The 23,369-nt window shown below is 41.3% G+C and overlaps 1 protein-coding gene across 13 annotated transcripts in view; it reads left to right on the plus strand.

Moving 5' to 3' along the window:
• The window catches only part of KLHL3 (kelch like family member 3), a 96,241-nt gene that overhangs the window by 56,102 nt on the left and 16,770 nt on the right, over positions 1–23,369 (plus strand). For 9 of the 13 annotated variants that reach the window (XR_014542990.1, XM_083593154.1, XM_083593155.1 and 6 more), the window contains 5 exons: positions 7,872–7,985; positions 11,732–11,838; positions 15,875–15,996; positions 20,153–20,315; positions 22,276–22,385. Coding sequence is in view for 12 of the 13 variants with exons in the window: in XM_083593154.1 (XP_083449280.1) it covers positions 7,872–7,985; positions 11,732–11,838; positions 15,875–15,996; positions 20,153–20,315; positions 22,276–22,385 (616 nt within the window). In the remaining variant the exon portion in view is untranslated. Of the gene's footprint in view, positions 1–5,368; positions 5,558–5,695; positions 5,807–7,088; positions 7,170–7,871; positions 7,986–11,731; positions 11,839–15,394; positions 15,430–15,874; positions 15,997–20,152; positions 20,316–22,275; positions 22,386–23,369 lie in introns of those variants that run through there. The other 4 variants (XM_083593152.1, XM_083593158.1, XM_083593159.1 and 1 more) reach the window with 4 other exon arrangements.

Genomic DNA, 23,369 nt, shown 5'->3' on the forward strand with positions numbered 1-23,369 from the left:
GGGAATGTATCACGAGGAAGCACTTTGCTCTGTTTGATACCCAGTGTTTGGGGAGGAATAAGTGAAGATTGTCAGGCTTGCAAGATGGTCTCTCTTTCCTTCAGAACTCATTTTCCTGGCATGTGCTAAAGATTGTGGTGAGATCCATCCAGGGCCTATTGCAAAACTGTACCGGCAAAATGGTTTATTCTACCCACAGTCTACTGGTCTCTTATCCTTGGTGTCAACACACATTTATGGTATATCTGTACATCTCTCCAATAATTGCAGAGAGAGGGAGAGAAGGGGGCTTTCGACTGTGGACTTACTGTACACTATCAGTAGCTCAGCCTCATTCCCTGTCCACTGGTTATCTTGATGTACACACTTGCTCCTAGATTCTTTGAGAGCTTTGACCTCCCACTGGAGTTGCTATGAGTTTGGAATCTGAGGACTTTACCCATTTGTTCGTGATGAGAGAAATTTGTGAGAAGGAAACAGCTTTGTTATAAACTGTATATGGGGTTTCAGAATGAGAGACGACCACATTTAATAGACTAAGTTGCAGACAGCTGTCACAGTAGAACCAGGAGCTGTTTCATGGGGCCATAGCTGGGGTATATTATAGCTGGGGGCCATAGCTGGATATATTATTAAAGGTAGTTGTTCAGCAGTCTTCATAGAAATATGTATCTGCTTGGTTCGCTTAATAAGTTATAATAGAATACAGCTATGCATATAAAAATACGATCCTGAGCATCAAGTTCTGTGCAACCTTGGACAGCTCAGGTGATGGTTGGGCAGCACTAACAAAACCCCCAGCCTGTTCTTAGAACATAGAGAACAAACATTTGAACAAACAGTTATTGGGGATGAAGTTCCACTTAACTTAGGGGCACTGACTTGAAGAAAAATATGCATCATGGTATGGGGGGTTGGACTGCACGTCAGACTTTCTTTCTGGCTTCAACTTGTGAGGAATGAATGGTATTAGAGCCAGGAAAGGGAGTGGGATGACTGGAAGGGATGCATTCATTTCCTTTCTTGTAGTAAACGGGATGCAAAAAAAGTATTGGAAAGCTCAGAGCTCCAAGCATTGCTACTTTGCTGAAATTATTGGAGCTGAGTTCAGTTGCCTAGATGTAGGAATGACAGTGGTGGTGACGATGACTGATGATACTAGAAATGCTAATTATAACCAATGTGTGTGATCCTGTTAAAACATCGAATCCCTCTTGAGTAATCAGAGTGTTGCACACCCACTGTCTTGTAAACTTTAAATTCACCTGTAAGGTAGGAAAGTAGTATTATCCCCAAATTGTTGGTTGTGGGGGAGAGAGAGAGAGAGAAGGAAGGAAAGAAAGAAAGAAAGAAAGAAAGAGAGAGAGAGAGAGAGGGTCTTCCCTAAGGTCACCTGGTGAACTCAAGGCGAGGATTTCAACCCCTAAGAAGGTTGCAAACTGAATTTTGACAGTGGAATAATTAGAGGAAGGAGGAGTGAGGATAGCAGGGATGAACCTCCTTAATCACTTTTAACTTCTATCTTTAGATCAGTCTGAAACCCTATTGGGAAGGCTTCTCCAGATGTTTTGGACTACAACTTCCATCATCTCTGACAGCGGGAGTTGTCATCCACAACAACTTAATAGCATCAGGCTGCAGAAATGCTGCTGTAGGGACTCTCATATTGCTTGCTGAACACCACCACTAATGATAGACACCCTGCAAGGAACTATTTACAGTACTTGGGCCATGTAACAATTTATTTCTGAGCACGTAGATGTGCATTGCAGTTCATATTTTTGATGGGAGCAGTTACCAGAACAGGCTGTCTTGCATCCATAGTTAATGCATTCATGGAAGCAATTCCAAGACTGTGGAAGACTAATCCCATGTGGTTTCTACAACTCCATGTTGCTCTTGACTCCAGGCCCATGCTGACAGATGGGAGTACCTTCACTAGTGACTGCCTCCCTACGGGGATAGCCTGGTAGATGGCATGTGTGCTATGTGTGCTGTCTCAAGGCATCTGTTATCCATGGAAAGTGTTGGGTTCCTCTACATATCTTTCCCTTCTCACTGACATGCGTTCACTGTTATGATTGTGCATTAGTGCAAAGTACCAGTTGACTTTGCCAAAAAGCTGCTCAAGCTGTCTGCTTTTCGATGCTGAAAGTGTCTTTGAAATTTTGGAAAGCTGATCACGTACCCCAAGAAATGAGATTCCCTTTCTGGCCAATATGCAGTCAGAACTAGTGAATGCATAAAAAGTGCTGCATAAAATGCATAAAAGTGTTGCCTTAGTCTTATCAAATCTTATGGCAGTATTGCATCTAAATAGTGCTAAACAAAAAGCTGTTTAGATTTAATTTTTGCTTGAAAAGAAGTGATTCTTTCTCTCTACCCCCATACCCTATATTCATAGCTATTTGCAAGTATTCTTCCCCCAGTGCCGCCTTCTCTGTTGTTTCAGTGATCATATTTCTGTTTCAACCCTATTCTAGTGATCAAAGACAAATCCCAGTGGTCTTCCCAGTAGCACAGTCCACTTGCAGTTCTTCAGTGGGAATATGCAGAAAGAATTAAATGTTGAGGACCATAGTATTAACTTGACAGTCCTGATGAAAATTGTTGATCTGTCAACAGCAGCAGTGATCTCCTTTCTGGAATGTTGTTCAAAACCAATTCTTCATAGTGCATGGAGCAATGCTACTCACGTTAAAATGTGTAGGAAAGGACTTGCTCTCCCTGTGTGCTGCCAGGTGTGTGACAAATGATCATAAATTCATATGATTCTTGAATCACTTACTATATGTGATAGTCTGGGTATAGGAGCAAGAAAAACTAATGTGATCAACGACTGAAATATTTCAGCAATAGTAGTTGTTTGGTGGTTGTAATTTTTATTTAAAACCTTGTAAGAAAAAGGTTTAAAAATGAGTATCTTGTATGTTTAACAAAACTAGCACCACAAAAATCAGCTGCGTGTGACTGGGTAATAAGGTTAGGCAGTGACAGTGGTATGTTTTCTTGATCATTCAAGCAAGTCCCTCCAATGCCTTTTTTGCGTCTGAAGGATGCTTAATAAAGCTGTGCTGTGTACCACAGAATGAGTCCCAGTCCATTAGTCTTTTGGCTGCTTTCAGTTGACACATCGGCTTTTCAGCAAAAGCAAGTGTCCAAACCAATTCATACTAGGTTTCTAATGACAATCCTCCCAGAAATATCCAGCACCTCACTGCCACCAGGACACCTTTATATTTATTGCAAATTGTTATTTGAATCCTCGTAACCATCCAATAAAGGTTATGCAGCCAAAATTCATTGTGTCATATTCCCAAATAATACAGTCGTACCTCCGCTTACGTATCTCTCTGGTTACATAAACTTCAGGATATGTAAGCGGCAAACCCGGAAGTATTTCTCCGGGTTTTTGCCACGTGCGCATGCACAGAAACGGTCTTTCCGGTTGCAAAAACCTCAGGATCTGGCCGGACCTCCGGAACGGATCCCGTCTGCAAACGGAGCTACCCCGGTACTCAGCTCTTCTAGGGACATTATGGTTACATCTGATTTTGTAAACTATAGAAATAAGTCCCTGGAGAGACTTTGGTGCATTTACCAGCAGGTGCTCCAATGGGGCAAGGTCCCTGGGTGCTTTTTATTGTCTGCAGAACTAGAAGTAAATGCACCACCCAATACTTTCTGTGTTACTAGATCATCTTCAGGGTTTCTGTTCAGTGGGTAAAAGCAGTTCAACTTTCTAATGACTCATTATGTGCCTCAACACCCCCTTTGCCCCTCCACATTTATATTAGCAGTATCATCAATATCAAGTGATCAGCATGACAAACACCATTTTAATTGCTATTTATAGTAGCATAATTAACACTACTGTTCATATGCCTGCACGTGCATGAAGGTAAGGTGTGGGTGGGAGTGGCAATGCAGTGGCAAGACATGTTCCGTAGCCCTATGTACACTCATTGTCTGCACTTTTCTATGCACATATAGGTGGTATGTGTGGTGGGGAACCCTGCAGAAAGAAAGTTGCTAACACCAAAGTGAGTGTTGCTCTGTCTTAAAAGGCTTTTACATCACTGTCCTCAAACACTGGCGTGAAAGGGTGAATTGTCAGGCAAACAGTAGAACTGAGCTTTCACAATGTGCTGGCTGGCATGTAAATTAAGCAGGAAGAGCTGCACGTATCTGTGGGCTTTGTAGGGATTGGAGGCAAAAAGACTAGAGAACATGGGGTCTGTTTGGTGAGTATACATGTTTCCTCTTGGATGGGCAGCGGGGGAGGAAGAGCCTTGTGCTGAAAGTAAGGTAGTATGCTAGGGTGCAAAAGTATTGTGGAAGAACTGCTAGCATGCCAGGAGAAATTAATTAAATAAATGTTCCTGTGAACAGAAAGTGCCAGCTTAAAGGAGGCAGCCCATTCCACCTCTGCTTGTGTCTTTCTCTGATTTTCCTACTTCCCAGTTACTCTTATCAGGTTTAATTCTGTTGTATCTCTGTATGGTCCAAGGATGAAAGCTGAAGGGTTTGCTGTTGGTGAAGTGGCAGGGCTTTAAAACAAGCAGGATTATTATACATCAGAGGCATATAAACAGAGCACAGAATGTTAATATCCAAATTGTTGATTTTAAATATGCCAGCAGTGCTGCTAGGGAGCTTGGGACATGGAGAAACATTTTGTTTGTTGGTTTTAATGGAATTCCACATGTGATTTCAAAGTGGACACACTTGCATCCGTGAAAGTGCTGTGGAATAATAGGTTGGTGGTGGAGGCTGAAATATGGAGCAGGAAACTGAACGTAAGTTCTGAAGTTTTTAAAGCATTGTGACTGTGGAAAGAGAGAGCAGGGTGAAAAAGCAGTTCTTAGCCAGTTGCCAACAATCTTTCAACCTTCTGTCCTGCTCTACTCTAGGCATGTCAAACTCAAAAGGGTTCAGGGGGTCCAACGCTTCTCTGAGCAGATGCATTGGGACCACCCCAATAATATTGTTGCCACGACCACCCTGGTTTTGACTGGCCATTCAGCTCCAATGTGCTACCCCAACATTTGTGCCACTATTCTCCTTGTCTTCCAGTTACCTCTCATTTCTCCAAGCACCTGAGCAGTCCTTGTTCCCACCATATAAACCAGGGTGGAAAGCTTTTATTTCTGTAGAATAGGAGTGGGGTTCCATGACTTGAGTCTAGCAAAGTTGTCCAAATAGCACAAGGACTTCCCCCACCCCGGCACCCCCCAATCTGTTCCAAGGGTTTGCCGAACCCTCTGGTGCAGGAGTGCAAATCCTGTTTTGTTGGTGGAAGTCCTTTTGCTCACAGGACAACATTTTTCCTACAACAATCACTTCAATCCGACATCCTGAACATTCCCATCACCCATGTTTGTTTTCCCAGGAGCAAAGGGAATTGCTGCCTCTGCAATTCACATCAATTTTGCCTTGGTAGCCTATGCTATCCTGGCATATTCCAAGTACCATATTCGTTGACTGCTGTGCAGCTAATTTAAATGAAAGTGGGGAAGAAACTGGTGTTGAGGTGTGTGGTAGCAGTCACTGGAAGGTAAAGCTCTCTTTCCCCAGCTAAGGAGAAGCCCTGATGGTGTGAAGTCTGTTAACTGTCATGGGCTATACTGGAGATCCCAAGTAAGGACACAGGCCTCAGGCCTCCTTTAGAATTACTGAGGAAGACAGCTGTGCAGTTAGGAGCAATATGGATTCTTAATGCCTCAGAACATGAGGGGCTAAGAAAGGGTTTAGCCTCTGCTATAATAACTTGCCCAGCAATACATCTACTTTCCCCCCTACATAAGTAGGTAACTGTCATTCATTCCTGTACAGAAGACTAAAGTACTGTATTGTGGGAAAGAACCAGAGGCTTGTTTGAATGTTGAATGGGTGGATGGAGGAGAGTGCCACAGAAATATTTCTCTCTCTCTCTCTCTCTCTCTCTCTCTCTCTCTCTCTCTCTGTGTGTGTGTGTGTGTGTGTATGTATGTGTATATATATACACACACACACACACACCGTATTTTTTTGTGTATAAGATGCCCCCATGTATAAGACACCCCCTATTTTTGGGGACTCCAAATTAAGAAAACACCCCTCAGCACTACCTGTGTATAAGACGAGCCCCAATTTTAAACATAATTTTTTGGTAAAAACTAGTCTTATACACGGAAAAATATGGTGCGTGTGTGTGAGAGAGAGAGAGAGAATGAAGAGGATAGGAAAGCTAGAATGAAGAGGTGGCTGAAAGGGATAGAGTGTACTAGAAAGGGATGAGGCAAGATACTGGAACATTCCTTTCACCTCAGCCTCCTTCGTGGTATTTCATGGGCCTTTTTTTTTTTTTTTTTGCTAACAATATATGCTGGTGGTGATAAAAACAGAGCTACAGTAAGGTTTGCAGAAATATATCTGGAACAGCAAGAAGGATTCTACAAAATGTTTTCAAAGGAATCTTGAGCTCAATTTAACCTATAAGTTGGGTGTGTAAGGCAAACTTTACTGCAGCATTCTGTTCACCAGCACTTTTTGTGAACTGTGTTGCCTTTCCTTGTGCATACACTGCTACCACACCAGAGGTCTGTGGCTTGCATGTGCAGGGGCTGATGGCCTAGTTTAAATGTGAAGCTGGTGTATGGAACACTCCATAGCTGAATTCTGTCTTGCCCAGTGTTATGTTTAAATTGGGCCTCTCTCTTTAGAAAATGGTTCGGGCCCTTTGCGGAAGTATTTGCATACAGCTGTATTGGAAGTGCTGTTAGAGAATGTGTTTTGTTTTGTCTTTTTGTTTAGAGGGGAAACTGGTTTGGCAAGATTATTTTGTTTGTTTCCATTGCCTTTAGATCTATAACCTGCCTTTTTTACATTAAGGAAATACATTAACTCTGAGTAACTTTATGCATTTTAAATTAAACAAGGGTTTTGGGTCTTTTATGTAAGGTCCAGTTCATAAGACCATGAAATTACACAGAAATTACACAGAAAGGACACATGGACTAATTTTTATGGCTGTGCATTTTGTTTTACTGCTTAACTAAGTCCTGATTTCCATTGCGCATTGACAGTTGTTTGTGGCCACATAATAGATGTACATCTATTGAAACATTAGGAACTGGACATGTAGTGAAAAAAACTCATTCTGTACACCTACATTCATTCCTTTTAAGGTAATATGAACTGACCTTCAGTCTTGGGCAGAAGGATTAATTGGGTTGTTTTGCATGTTAACTATAGAGGATGTATAAGTGACTCCTGCAGAGAAAATGTGCAAGTTCCCCTTTGCACAGTGCTTGGATGCATGGAAAAAGGATGTGTGACTCACACTATTCCTGCGTCTTGGTAATGTGCAGAATAGTTTATACACTTGCCTATTCTAGGTTTAATAAAAAGTATTGGGCTGTGGTCTTTTTTCCGTGTGTGTTCAGTAGATAAGAGATCAATGATAAAACCACTGTAATCTGACTGTTGTAGCTTTGAAACCCAAATGATCAATTTCCGTTTGCCTTTCTTAATTTTTTCAGAAGTCGGAAGATATGCATATGTCTTACTTGAAATGTGAAATGCCCAAGTCTAGGATCCACAAATATTTGTATCAGTTCAGAAAAAAAACTTATGCATGCCTCTCTAGCACATATTTCACATAGTTGTGTAGAAGGCATGTACAGCATAGCTGAGATCTTAAAAGGGTGCTCTAGTTACACTTCAGAACATAGTGGAGACAGCTGCCAATGCCAGATAAAACCATGAAACTGTGATACCACAGTCAGTGAGCATGCCAGTAGTTTTGCATGAATTGTTATGGCGTCATATTTCCCCTTATTTCTTGAGAATTAAAAAAAATTCAACTTCCTTTCCCCCCTTGTCTTTAGCATCAAGAGATCCCCCCAACCACTTGAGGAAGATGAAGATAAGGACCAGCGAACAGTGACCATCAATCCTTGTCACATGGGAAAGGCATTCAAAGTCATGAATGAACTAAGGAGGTACTTCTTGTGCTCAATTTGCATTGTCATGCCCTTGCCGCTTGTTAGTTTGAACAGGAGGCATCTAAGCTACATGTTTACTTTGTAAAAAAGAGGTTCCGTTCAAGCATTGCTTTGAAGCAGGGTTGTGTCTCAAAATACAAAGTTCTGTGTCATGTCAGTCTCCCAGATCACACAGGTAGTTCTCACACAAGGATGGTGCTTTTATGCTAGTGTGGAAAGTTCTTACGTTATTCAGATCAGTCGCTTGATGCAAAACTTCATAGGAACATGAAGAGCTTGCTAGATCAGGCCAGTGGCCTATCTATAGTTCAGCATCCTGTCCTCACAGTGGCCAACCAGATCCTTGTGGGCGAAACTGTCAAGCAGGATTTGAACACAAGAACATTCTCCTCACCTGTGGTTTCTAGCAACTGATATTCAGAAGCATTGCTGCCTCCAGTGTTACTGATGTGACGTTATTGGTGTGAGTGTTGTGATATTGAAGTCAGCCACAGGAGGATATCAAGCATATTATAAGTATGATATTTGAAATGGCTTGGAATTATTCTACTTTCAGTACAAATCAAGATAGTTGACAGGTTATTCAGTAGAAAGAAGCAAGCATAGTATTATATGTTTGGAGGCCTTTGCTGCTGCTTCCCTTTACACAAACATGCTATAAACCCACTTAAACATTTTCAAATGTTCCCACAATAAAAGAATCTCTCTTTAAATAAAAAGAATGCTCAGTGTGCTTTTTCATTTGGTGCAAATCACCACATAATCAAGATCTCCAGAAGATTAAAGCTATTTAAAAAGTGATAATCTAGTGTTACGCATATTACAACACCTACGCCTAATTGCAAAGAAAAATGGTTAGTGCAAATTGATTTCTGTTTGACTACCAATCCTTTTGCACACCAGTTAGAAATTTCATGTTGGCTAAAAGAGCCTGTTTAGGTTCCTATGTTATTCTACTGTTAAGTCTATTTTGTTTTAAATACCACAATTCCTTGTTCAGTCCATCATTGGCCCCACATTTGTCTATAAAAATTGGCTCTAGGGTAAACAATAATCATGTATGTAATTAAGATAGGGGTCTGTGTGTCTGAGTTTGTCATCTTTTCTTGAGCTTAATCTGATTACATATCTGCCTGCCATACATTATTTAGAGATGCAGTAAATAAATCCAAAATGTCTCTGTTGTGCCCAGGATAGATTAAAGAGTTATTTGTGGGTCAGATATTTATTCCCTGCTATCCGATGAGATTTAGTTTCTCATACATAAAAGTGATTGACTTTGATTGGCTCATAACAGATTTGTGCATATCAACATGTGCAGCAAAATCTTATTGTATTGCCTATGATATGGTGGATACTATATGCAGATCCCCTAGGAAGCATAAATTCAAGGCAGCCATTTTGGCTGCCTTCCTGCAGCCAATTGGAAGCTGCGCCGTGGTTTCCGGACATTTTGGAAGTTGAATAGACTTCCAGAACAGATTCCGTTTGACTTCAGTGGTATGACTGTTCTTGAATTGCAACACACTCTGACCATGACAGGAGTATAGCACTCTTCAGAGGTGGCTGCGGAATTGCTGCAGATGCTATAATGCATAAAGGCTTGCCAACCAAATTGCTGGGCAAAAATTCCTTGATAATGATCCAAATGGTGGTGTGCTTTTAAGCGTTATGGCAATGCTATCAGATGAACACATGGAACAGCAGCTCCCCGCATCATGTCCGTAATGTCAAAAGGGGCATCAGCATTATGTGAAGAGTCCTACCCCCCCCCCCCAATTATCTTGGGGCTGATAGCTTCTACTTCTAGTCTGCTGTCACAGAACAGGAGGGGACTGGAGTAAAGTTGCTTATGTGCCTGAGCACTTGGCTGCCTAAGTTATGTGGAATATGTACTTGGAGTGATATAATATTAGCTTATTCCTTTTGTAACTTGAGTGCAGTGGGGGATAATGGGGGAGCGTATGACAGTGCTGCTCTTTGTGGAAACTAATGGCTTCTCTTGTGCATGATGCCCTTTTGAACATGTAAGACTACAGCTGCCCTTAAGCCTCTGTTGTCTCTTTCCTTGTGTGCTTATTACCGATTTATGCTTTTGGCTCCCTGCTGCTGCTGAGCTGTAGTAGAACTAAATTGTGGCATTTGCTTGAATGCCTTAAATCTGTTGTTTTTAGCAAAGGCTGATTTCCATGGCAATATTACGCACATGGCAAGTCTGGACCAGTGAGAACTTAATGATAACTGGGGACAGGCGAGTGGGGGGGGGAGCTGCACTTTACTCCATACGTATATCTGCTGGGTCAGCCAGTGGCCATTCCTGTAGGAGGTCAAGCGGCCACAAATGCATCGGGTCCCTTAGTTTATAAGATTTCAGGCAGAGTCCCTTGCATTCCTCTCCTCCCCACACTGTAAAGTATATAGTGGGTAGGTATTATGTCAGTAACAGGTGCTTCCACCTTCCCATTTAGCTTGGAGTTCCAGGACTGGCTAGTGGCAGTGATAGCAGCTGTGCTTTGAGCCTTCAGTGTCACAGAGGATGGACTGAGAACAGGTGGCCCTTGTCCAGACATGGTGACCTTGGTAGTGGAAAGCCAGCAAGAGGCCTCCTTCTTGGCTTAACCTGTGGAGTCCCCTCCTTTCCCTAGCTGTTGTGTAGTGTGCTAGACTTGTGTGCTGCAAGAACCCTAGTGGCTAGGATACTATTTTAGGGAATCAGTGGGGGGTGTATGGGGCATGGGAGGGAGGAGAGCTTCCTTACCCCTTTCTATTGTGTTGCCTGTTCTTTACTATTCATTCTCCGTATCTGCTGCCTCTCCACCTGGGATATCCCAGTGGCAAGTCCTTTTTGTGTGTGGCATCCCCAAGCAGATAATGCACAATTTGAGCTACAGTGGCCTTTGCTGCTGCTGCCCACTAAGTCCCTTTGCAAACCCCTTGTACAGGGAACATGTACAAACTAGAAAGGCTGGGAGGGAAATAAGTTGCCAACATCTGCTTCTTGGCAGCCATCGCAAATGGTCTCTTCCTCCTAGCAGGCCTATTGGTAGCAGGCATGGCAGTGTTGGGAATCATCTGGTGGGGGGGGCACTGGTTCTCTACCATTAGTGTGTGGTCTAGCCTCTGTTTTGAGGACAATGCAGGAGGTTTGAGGTAAGTGTATGTTCTCTTCGGGGGTAATTTTTTTTGGAAGGGCTTGAAGAGGGAGGCGACTTAATGCAAGACTGATGAGGCTACTGCTGTGTTACCAACTGCTTTGAATAAAAGACAAAGCCCCTCCAAAGATGTTTCTTCGTGCTATTCCCATTTATTTAAAAATTACTTGACATCCAAAATGGATTACTGGTCTTAAGACACCTACACATAATTACAGAGGAAAAAAACCTTTTGCATAAGCTGTAGATATAAATATATTCAGCTCAGTATTCATCAAAATGGATGAAGTTTTTTTTAACAGTTCTTTGTATGTTTGAGCACTTGGATCTTGAATTCACCCACATATTGAAATAAGATTTGCGAGACTATAACCTTGAAATCTAGCTAAATTGTCATGTTTGTTAATTAAAAATGAACTGAATATTCCAGAGGGCTGCCTATAGAGGCTACAGCAAGCACCTCCCCATCCCCCTTAATAGTGCTGTATAGCAGAAGAGTCATTCAAGGAAACTAGACCATTTCAAGTCTGCATATAGAAAGTGCAGTTTGGAAGCACGTTCTGAAACCATGATTTTTTGGTGTCTTCACAGCAAGCGGCTTCTCTGTGATGTGGTGATTGTTGCTGAAGATGTTGAGATCGAAGCTCATCGTATTGTCCTGGCAGCCTGCAGTCCGTATTTCTGTGCAATGTTTACAGGTATCTTTGGGCCTTTGAGCAAATAACTGTTATTTGCTGATTAAAATATATTTGGAGTCAAGCTATGTGTTGGGTGCTAGTGTAGGGTGCAGATTCTAAGATGCAGATTAGTTCTATTTGGTATCCATTAGGGTTTGAGTATAGGCCTGTGACTGTTTTTAAAGGTGTTCTGTATGGGGGGCAGGGGGAAGGGAACATGAGGTTTATAATTTACTATGTGAACAGCCATTTGTGCGTTTCCAGATAATGTATCCAGCATTAAGAGCATTCATCCCAGACTTTATTGTACTGGTGAGGCACGTCAAAGATCGGAGTAAGCTCCATAATGGAGACCATTTTCATGTTAAGGCTACCATGGGCACGGGCTCAAGTTTGTAGGTGAGCCTGAGGCTGAGATTTGAGGGATAATTTGTGGGGATTCAGCCTGTGTGCTGCCACTGCTTCCTGCAAAAACACCACCACCACATTTACTTTGCCTCCCTTTTTTTACTTTGTCTCACCCTCTGTATGTAGCAGCTTTAACATGTGAACTAGTCCTTAGGAATTTTGCTACAAGAGAACAAAAGACACTGCATGGGGAATAACACAGATTTTTGAATGACTGTTTTACAGAAAATGGTTTGGTAATTAATTTAATTGTGGAAGTATATAGCATCATTAATATATTTTACATCTGATAGCTTGCTTTTGAGGTAAGGTGTGGATTTTCTGCTTTCGCAATAACTATTGCAGTTGCAAACCATAGTTACTTTCCTCATTGTTTAAGTGGCGAGTGGCAAAATAGACAGACATCTGTGTACTCATCTCATGTGACATGCAACATGTGGGGTCCATGTAGGGTTCTGCTTTTAAAAAAATCAGATGTAAGATGTAAGATGCTTGTCTTGTGGGAATTGGCCCTTAGAAGTAGCAAGGTGCTAGTTTAAAGTGCATTTTAATAGCTGTGCTGATACTACTTGTTCAGGTTGACTCCTGCAAAGGTGAAATGTAGGTAAGGACCTAAATTAGTGAGCAGTTGGTGGATCTGGCTCTTTAAGGACGCCTTCTGGCCCCAGAGTGAAGATGGAAGAGGTTGGGACCTAATCCTAATCACCACTGGGTCACTTTAAATTAAGGTGCACCAGTGGCAACCACTTCTGTACTAATCTTAATTCAAAACAGCAGGACAGGGGAGGTGAAAGTCATGTGGTTGCCATGCTACCATACCATTATCCCTTTCTGCTTCTTGATTAACAATAAACTAAGTTAAAAGATGCTTATGTGGTTGCCAAGCAGTGACACATGTGATTGCCCCTATTTCATCCCTTCTCCCTTTTAATACTCACTACGGAAGCCAGTATGAACTTGTAACAGCAGCCTCTTCACAGTCCTTCTTGGCCTAAGATGGCAGGAACAGAGGAAATATTCTAGTAATGCATGCACTTTGTAGCCAGAAGGTTCCATCCCTGGGATCTCTAGTTAAATTAAACAGGTGAAGGAAAAGGCCTTCCTCCTTGCCTGAGACCCTGAAGAGCCAAATTAATGAATGTTAAAATGTCTTGGGTAACGCAAAATAGAATTGCAGTGACAAACAATTGGATATGAGAAAAAAGATTAAAAGAAAGTGCTATAAGAAATTGAAATTAGGGGTTGCTGGAATAATTTAAAACAGGGATGCAGAAAGGGGAGGTATGGGGAAGTCGCTGAAAGAAGGTCTAAGGAAAGAAAGGTCAAGAAATTATACGCGTTTATATGTCTGTTTGTTTATGTATTGTGTTGTATTGTCTTTTAATATGTGTTGGAAAACCAATAAAAAATTTATAAAAAAAAAAGAGACCCTGAAGAGCCACTGCTAGTCAGAGAAGACTGCAGTGGGCCAGATGGGCAAATTTTCTGACCATGTATGAGACAGCTTTATTATGGGTTCATTTATTTATGAATTCATAATCTGTACTTCCATAACAAAAATAGCAAAGGGGAATACTGCATATAAAAACAAAATCAACAGAAATATCAATGAAAAGGCATAAATAAATTCTAATTGGTTAAAATAAAAGAAATTCATGTTGTAGAGGCCTGTCTAAACGAAATACATCTAAAGGCAAGGAGGAATGGTTCCTGCTGAACCTCTACTGGTAGGCAGTTCCATAGGGCAGGGCCTGCCACCCTAACAGTTCCTTTCGAATTGCCATACTTCTTCCACCAGTGAATGAGATCGAGGAAAACTGTGACCCCCTCAGTTCAGTGTTTGGCCCACAGGCCAGTTCAGTTCTGATTTAGTTGCTGACTTCTGACCTTCAGCTGCATAAAATGACAGAAAAGAGGGGAAATTATACAACAATTTAATAAAACCTAGTCTCAAGCTTTCAAGCACAACTGATCTAAAGTTAGAGGTATTCAGCTATTGTACGAATACATCAAATACACAAATAGCTCAAAAGAGCCTTGCCTGACATCAGCGCTCTCTCTTTCTATAGCACTTATAAAGAAGAGCCCGCAAAAATAAATGCAGTATGAGCTCAAACGCCCACCCTCAAGCTGCTCCCTCCATGGATGGGGTGGCAGCTTGTGAAATTGATAAGAGATTGCAAATTTTTCCTCTTAGTAAGAGGACCAATTGCAGCTCCTCTGTTACAGCCCCAAACAGCTACCTACATCTAGGACTGTATATATTTCACAACTAAGCAATTGCACTGCATACATTGAGTTGGCTTGCATATTACACCGATCCTAGCTGGACTACACTGGCTGCCAATTAGTTTCTGGGCCCAATTCAAAGTGATAGTTTTGACCTATAAAGCCTCAAATGGCTCAGGACCGCAATACTTCAAGGACCGCCAAACCCCTCATAAATCAATCCAGACCCTGGGATAATCATGTGAGGTCTTTCTATGTGTGCCTCCTCCACGAGAGATACGGGTATTTCAATCTTTCAAAAAAATAAAGAACACTTGGTATTTTGCAACACTAAAAAGCAGGGGATGGTATTTCTTAAAACAGACATGGCAAACCTTTGGACCTCCAGAGCTTGTTGGACTTCAACTCCCATCATACCCAGCCAGCATGGCCAGTGGTGAGTGATGGAAATTGTAGTACAGCAACATCACTACCTCAGAAGATGACTCCAGCCATGGAACACTGCAGGTTGGAGGTGTGCCTTCCCTCCTCAAATGTCAATTGCCCTGGGTCACTAGTGCAGGTGACCATCCGACCATGTCGGCAAATGTAGGGAATCCTTACCACTCGGTTAAGACAGGAGTAGAACTGTGAAGCTTGACACTATCATGCTAGTAGAACTTGTAATAGAAAGCTATTAATTGAATTTGCAACTTCCATCATAATAACTTCTATTGTTTCGCACACATAACAAAGAGAAAAGCCATTCAAAAGTACATACATTTGGTACAACTTGCAGTGGACACCAGATATTCTGGCCTGTCCCTTATACAGACCTCCCATTTGAAGGCTATGTCACAGAATACAGACATGGATGTACTTTCCAATGGAACGTACTACTGCAAAATAAATGCATGGAATCTTAAGATACATGCAAGTTACCAATTCCTTTCTTTTGTAGACAGGTTTTCTTCAAAGGAAGAGCAATCCTATTGAGTGTGTATAATGATAGTAGCCTGTTGGCTTCTGTTCCTTTTAAGAATGTAGAAAAGGGAACAAAGAATATTTCTGTCTTTCTTCATGGAAGAGTATCAAACAGGGCCAGCTGCTTTAAAACATATTGTTAAAAAAAGAAAAGAAAATTGGCTTTTTAATTCTATGAACTGTAGCCATCTGTTCTCAGAGCTGTGCAGCAGAGATGCCTTAACTTGCCAAACAGATTTTTAAAAGTAATTTTGAAAGTGGGAATCATAAACTTGGTAGTATTTATTAGACATCTAGAAATGGGATCACTGTTTAGAATGTGCTAAAAGTATTTTTGTTTTTGTTAAGACAGATAGGTAGAAATTTATCCACATGCTCAGTTGAACCTAAGGGGTGGGGGAAATAGAAACACAAACCACATTTTTGGGGGGGAATTATTTTTAAAATTGAATTTCAGGAGATATGACTGAAAGCAAAGCAAAGAAGATCGAGATCAAAGATGTTGATGGACTAACCTTAAGTAAGCTGATTGATTACATCTACACCGCTGAGATAGAGGTCACAGAAGAAAATGTTCAGGTGAGGAGAGCTTAAAGGTGCCTTTTTAGTAGTGGCTCCCTTCCTGGGGAGATCGATAAATTGAATTAAAAAAAATTATTTTCCAAGGCTTACCGTGAGTGATTTCCTGCCTTTTCTTGTACATAGTTTTTATGATGAACTTGCTTTAGTGTTTTACTTATGTAAGTTGCCTTCATAATTTTTCATTTTTAAAGGTGGGATTAAAATGACTCCAATAATAAAAGATTACCTAGGAATTGAAGTTAGAGATCTTTCAGGATGTGCCTGGAAATCAGGTCATATCACCTTCATAACAACCATTATGTTCAGCAGTAGAATTCTGCTATGTTTCTTTATAAAATTAAATTATGTTCTACACGTCTTCCCTAAAGAGGGCATCTTCTGGGTAGTCACATTGTAACTGAATGGCAAATTTGATGTTTAAGGTAGCTTTCTACACACATTTAGGAGTAAGTCTATAATATGTGGGAAATACTGTGATTACACTGGTAATAATTTTTTCTTCATTCTCCAGCTGTCTCTGCTTAGATTTAGTATTCTAGGGGCAAAAATATTGTGCATTTAAAAGATTTTGTACAGCATTGGTGTAAAACCAGGAATCAGTAATGTTACACTACTGCAATTGTAGAGTGAGAGAGAATTTAAGAGCTTATATTCATGGTTTGGGATGTGGGTGGTGCTGTGGTCTAAACCACTGAGCCTAGGGCTTGCCAATCGGAAGGTCGCGGTCCAATCCCTGCGACAGGGTGAGCTCCCGTTGTTTGGTCCCAGCTCCTGCCCACCTAGCAGTTCGAAAGCACGTCAAGTGCAAGTAGATAAATAGGTACTGCTCCGGCGGTAAACGGCATTTCCGTGCGCTGCTCTGGTTCGCCAAAAGTGGCTTGGTCATGCTGGCCACATGACCTGGAAGCTGTCTGCAGACAAACGCCAGCTCCCTCAGCCTATAGAGCGAGATGAGCGCCACAACCCCAGAGTCGTCCGTGATTGGACCTAATGGTCAGGGGTACCTTTATCAGAAGATTTTACATTGGGGTAGCCAACTTGGTTCCCTACAGATGCTGTGGTCTACAATTCCCAGCAGCCAGCTTAGCCAGTAGTCGGGGTGGTAGGAGTTGTAGTCTGAAGCATCTGAGAAGCACCATGTTGGCTGCCCTATTTTCACTTAACCCTCAGAGCCCTTTGAGTTTTTGGAACATATTAACCAAAGCTTAGTAAGAGAGCATGTGCTTTGCATGCAGAAGATTCCAAATGTAATCCATGGCATCTCAGGGAGAGCTGGGAGAGACCCCTGTGTGAAACCTTGGAGATCCATCCACTGCTGGTCAGTGTAGACAGTGTAGACATTACTGAGCTACATGGACCAATGGTCTGACTTGGCGTAAGGCAGTTTCTCATGTTCCTTGGTGGGTTATAAGAAGATCATGACAATCACTTAGGTACAAGTTAAGCACCCTGGGTCAAAGCACTTTAACTTATATCAATGCCAGTCGTCTGTGTTTTGATAATTTGGATTTGGCCCTTGAAAAGTGATATGGCTGAATGCTTTACTGATATAATTGTTGAAGATCCTGAACTCTGTTTTAATGGACAGGCCTGCTGCTGAAAGATCATGTGGATTCACAAGTAATGCGCTTAGATATTTGCACTTTGAGTATTTTTAGTGGAAACATTGCAGGCCAGTGCCACTTTGTCCCAGGGGGTCCCTGCTCTGCTATTTAATACAAGTATTCCCAACCCAGTTTAATTTCTGTCACGGCTGAATAATTGTATCAAGTGCTGTAGAGCAGCAGTCATTTGGCTCCAGACATTTATGTAACAATTTAGAATGTTTGAAGAATTTCACATTCAGTATATAAGCAATCTGTGGAATTTTAAAAGTTAATTATTATTGTTCTTATATGGGGTGGGGTGTGTGTGTGTGTGTGTGTGGAATGGCAAAGCTGAGGGGCAATGGTCTTGTTCAGACATCACAAACCAACGATGTTGGCACCATTCCTTGTGCGCTTGCACATTCCTTCTCTTTGTTTGGTTCTCAGTAACTAGTTTGCCATTTTATCAGAATATAAGGCAAACTATGGTTATCGTAGTATGCCATAGTTTTAATACAAACCAGAATCCCAGTCTGATATGTAGTTTCCAGTTCTTGTTTGGATGCAAACTGTGGTTTGTAGTTAAGCATAGTTATCTGATTTGTATGCCATGGAACATTATAGTTGTTATATGCTTGTTTGAAAGCCCTTTAAATCATAGGGTCGCTTCCGGCTCTACAATTCTATCTGTTCCAACCCCCTGCAATGCAGGCCGCATAGTGTTTAAAGGTCTCAAAGTGGCCTGCAATATAAAAACAATAACACTGTATGATAAAAAGAGGTGTTCAGTAATAACAGGGTCCAGTGTTGTGGATCAGGGAAGACCTGGTTTGAGACATAGTTCTCACAAACTGGGAAGTGAGGAAGGGAATTGGAATGCACAAGAAGAGGGTAAGTATGAGCCTGAACTACTGCCCTGGTAGGCAATCTAGGCCATCTTTGTAGCAAGAAACGGGGCTATGTGGTTCACAGATAATTAGCATAGATGTGAATTTGCCCTTTACTTGGAACTGTTGTTCTAAAACTACACTGAAACTTGAAACTTTTATCATATTAGTGGAATTCCAATACACTGAAGCAGTTCTAGGAGATTGCTGGAAAAAAGAAACAGTTTTTATTAGTTTCCTCTTGCTAATTTAAGTTAATCTGTGCTAGGAATCAAAAGTGTTTGGGAGCCAGAGCCCATAGCTTAATTAATTTCTGTGTTTTATTGTTGCCTGTTGGGGGTTAGCATTCTCTGAAAAAGTTACTGATTTGTAATATTCCTGTGTGATCCAGCTGGGTTGGATTTTTCTTGCTGGAATAGTACAGTGAATGCACCCCAGGGCACGTTGCAGTTTTACTACTGTTCTTTTGGGATGAAGTGAGTTGAGGCAGTGGATGAACACAGTTTTCTTCTTGCCAACACAGTGTAATGGCAAGGTAAGTCTTTAACGATATTTGTCATGCTTTTCTAGATCATTCCTTGGAGACCTGCTTATGAGTTTGCTTGATTCCAACAGAGTAAATGCATATTTAGCAGTGAGGGAAAGAGTGACATTAATACTGTTTAGATTTTAAAAGGGCCTTGCCTTTTAAAAAACGGCTTTTTCATTGCTAAAGCTGGTGAGGAGTCTTCCTGGCAGATAAACAAATGTAAGTGCCCCAGGCCATCTTCTCAATCTGCCTTCATTCAGTACTGTAGATATCATTGACATCACCAGAATGTCACATACAGATATGATTCTTTCAGCAGTATGAGCCCTTTGGATATACTAACAGTTTGCTGCCTGTAATGGAAAATGATTCACGGTGAAGTTGGACAGCAGGTGCTGATGTACCAGTGCCGCTCATAAAGAAGTGTGTGTTTTTTGTGGAGATGTAAAGTTTCTATGATGACTGGCTTCTTTGACCTTGAGGACCACATTCTTTGTACTCAAGAGGGATGCAACTACTGTACATGTTAAGTTATTGCTCATTACAGTGACTGTATATAATTTCTCCTGAGGGTAGAGGCTGTATCAGCTTTGTAATGTATGTTCATGGCTTGTAAAACATGCAGGGCAATAACATGTAGCCCTTTCTACACCATAAGGAAGCCGTGCACACTTACAATGTGGTATAAAAACAACAAATGGGGAACGTGGCCTGAACATAGTGGTAAAACAAAATGCTGTGAAGAATGAGGTAATGAGCAATGATTTATTCAGTGGAGGATAATTTCAAAATGCAGAAGTAAAAATAGCACAGTGTATTCTTCTAGCTTCTTTTTTAAGAACACCACCTACTCTATATACTAATCTTTATGAGAAATCCTGTAATTTTAGGTGGATTTGCTATGACGTACATATCAGAACTATTAATTCTGTCCCACATCTTCATCCTCTTTGAAGGGAAAGGGAGATATCAAAAGGATGACTGCCTGCATGAGATCTCTCTTTTTGGTCATGTGTAGTCTGTCCTCGTGACTCTGAAATGGCTTCGTTGTCTCTTCCTCAACTGTGCTGTAGCAAGTTGCAACAGAATATTTATCCAAGAAGGCGAAGTATAGTTGCTCATTCTCTGCCATTTTTTCCTCTGCCTTTCAGGTTTTGTTACCAGCAGCCAGCCTATTGCAGCTAATGGATGTTCGACAAAACTGTTGTGACTTTCTTCAATCTCAGCTCCATCCCACGAATTGCCTTGGTATTCGCGCCTTTGCAGATGTGCATACTTGCACTGAACTGTTGCAACAGGCCAACGCCTATGCAGGTGATCAAACATGCCTCCAAGTTGTCTCTTGTTTTGAAATATCGATGCCTGGAGGACAATTTCCTGCTTGCTTCCTCATAAGCAAAGAATGAGGGAGGAGGCAGAGAAGCAGATGATTGAATCTACTTAAAAGGGTAGAAATACTTAGAATTTTTGTCATTTTCAAAATCAGCTGCTGGTTCCAGTTTTGTACTGAGATGCAACAACATTTTCTATGTTACTAAAGCCATAGTTTGATGTACCTGCTCATCCTGGACTTTATACTGCCTTTGGTAGCATCCATGATGGATACAGGAGGACTGCACTAGCAATGTTATGTGTCCCCTACCCTCTATTATTTGGAAATGTTACTGATTTTCAAAATATGAATCGGATCTATGCCCAGTGGGCAGGACAGAAATACAGAGCCCAGGAACATCTTTTGGCTGTCTGTTAAATTTTTGATAGTCTTCAGATAAAGTGTTTCCAACACATAGGCTTAAAATTCCTTACAGTGAAGCAGGCTCTTGCTCTCTGAGATGTTAGACCTACTTTCAGTTGGCCGCCTTCACAGTGACATTTGCAGTTGTGCTTAGAAACACAGTGATTAGAAAATGGCAGGTGTTAAATAAGATAGCCACTTAATGCAGCACCAGAAATAGATGAAATGAGTAACTGCAAAAGAGGGCACAGGAGAACACAGTCATTTAAAATTTTCATATGCTAATGTATATGTACAGATGCAAATTTAGAAATAATTACTATAATTTAAATAGAAATACAGTGTATTTCTTCATAACGAGGAAGATGGTGACAAATGCATCCAGGCACCAACAATTGATGGGCAACTTCAAGGTCTTGCCATTCTCTTTTATTTAAATCAGACTTGGACCAGACCATCCTTCAAATAAAGGACTGTCCTCTGACAACCCTTCAGATATAGGACAGGCCTCTAGGAAGTAGTACAAATATGGCCACCCTAGAATCAAATTACTTGCAAATCCAGATGAAACCTTTTCAGTCACTTGCTTGCAGCATAATAAGGAAAGGAGAAACTGGTGTCTGGGACAAATGGCTCACTCTTCAAGGTTTGATTTTTAGAATTGTTTAATCTTTAACCAGGCAAGTATTGCATTCAGTTTAGATCTGGTAATTATAAGAGCTGCTTTTGTTGTTTTATTGGCCCTCATGAACCCTTTTACTTCAGAATCCTATGTTAATGAAAAGTCATTAAAAAAATGCTATCCAAGTTCTTTGGCTATACATTAACTGGGTCAAACAAAATATCTGCATGTTAAAAGTGAGTAAGAGGGAGCAGATGAGGTCACTTACTAGAAAAAAAAAATCGCCTTTGAAAAAGTGACTTAAAGCAAATGACATGGGCCTGCTAAGTGTAAGTTTCTGCCTTTGCAAAATTATTATCGCACTCCTACATTTCTACCCTAAAGGGTGGCCTGTAGACCAGTGTATTGTGCATGGTTTGGCTGAGATCTGTTTCTGCAAGGGCCACCTGCTGGCAAATACAGGGATGACATTTCAATAGCTAATACAGAACTCCACCTCTGTAGCAGGCAGCTTCCCAGGCTATTACAGGCAACTCTGAGTGCTTCTGCCCATAGGAAAGCTGCTTTATACTGAGCCAGGGCCACTGGTCCATATAACAGAATTGCAAACACTTATGACAGTAGTGTTTCAGACAGGAGTGACCTTTGGCAAGCAATGTATGTGCGCTACCCCAAGGTACGGGCTTGTTGTTTTTGAATACGGAGATTCATGTGCACAACAGCAGACAGTGCTTGGCACTGTGGCTGTGGAGCTGTCCCTCTTTCCTTGCTTGTGGTAATTCTGTGCAGGCTATGTCATTCTTCTTCTTATTATTATTTCACAACATAAAATTGCAATATAATTTACTGCTTCTACTAGTCCCTTCTTTAGACTCATTGTAACCTTCATTTTCTCAACTTTTGGTTGTTTTGAACAGAGCAGCATTTTCCTGAGGTGATGCTTGGTGAAGAATTCCTTAGCCTTAGCCTAGACCAAGTTTGCAGTTTGATATCAAGTGACAAGCTAACCGTTTCATCAGAAGAAAAGGTTTGGCCTGCTGCACAGTCTGTAATGCAGAAATATAACAATATTGCAGTGTTTTCAGCAAAAGAATGACAAAATATATGGGCACTAGAAGCAGATAGTCCCCAATATTTCCAGAAATAGACACATTTTTTCAAAAACATTTAAGGTGGCGCTTCATTGGGGGAACCGTGTGTATCTAGAGCAACAGTGGAGAACCTGTGGCCTCCAGATGTTGTTGGACTATGTCTCTCATTGACCATCGGCTGTTCTGGCTGGGGCTGATGGGAATCCAGCAGTATCTGGAGGGGTTCCTGGTTTAGAAACTGCTGTCTTGGATCAAGACAGTCAAACAAGCATGCTGAACCACCTGTCACTCAGGAAAAAGCATTTTAAGCACAGTTAAATAAGCTTTATGTGATTACTTAAACTTTCTGATACAGTGGTACCTCGGGCTCCAAACACCTCAGGTTACAAACAGTTCAGGTTACAGATTCCGCTAACCGGGAAGTAGTATCTCGGGTTAAGGACTTTACCTCAGAATGAGAACAGAAATCACACAGCGGCGGCAGCAGCAGGAGGCCCCATTAGCTAAAGTGGTACCTCAGGCTAAGAACGGTTTCAGGTTAAGAACAGACCTCCAGAACGAATTAAGTTCGTAACCAGAGGCACCACTGTATTGATCACTCTTATTTGGAGGTAAGCAATGAGGGCTGCTGTATACATTGGCCCCTTCCCACATGCTAAATGGCTTAGTCCTATCCCACATAAGAATGTTTAGTGGCTTAGTTTTACAATCCCAGCCACAGACTGTGTTTTGTTTTATTTCTAATAAACCACAGTCATTTATATTGGTTACTGTGCAGAGAACAAGTCTTGTATAGACACACAAGATGTCTTACTGTGTTGTATTAGCATGCTACTATACAGACAGATAAAAGCTTCAGTGTCAGAAGTAAAATAAAAATAAAAGTCTCTTTCCTTCCAGTCTATTTTTAATGATTTGGG

Source organism: Podarcis filfolensis (assembly GCF_964270895.1).
Source record: "Podarcis filfolensis genome assembly, chromosome: 2".
NCBI classification, from domain to species: domain Eukaryota; kingdom Metazoa; phylum Chordata; class Lepidosauria; order Squamata; family Lacertidae; genus Podarcis; species Podarcis filfolensis.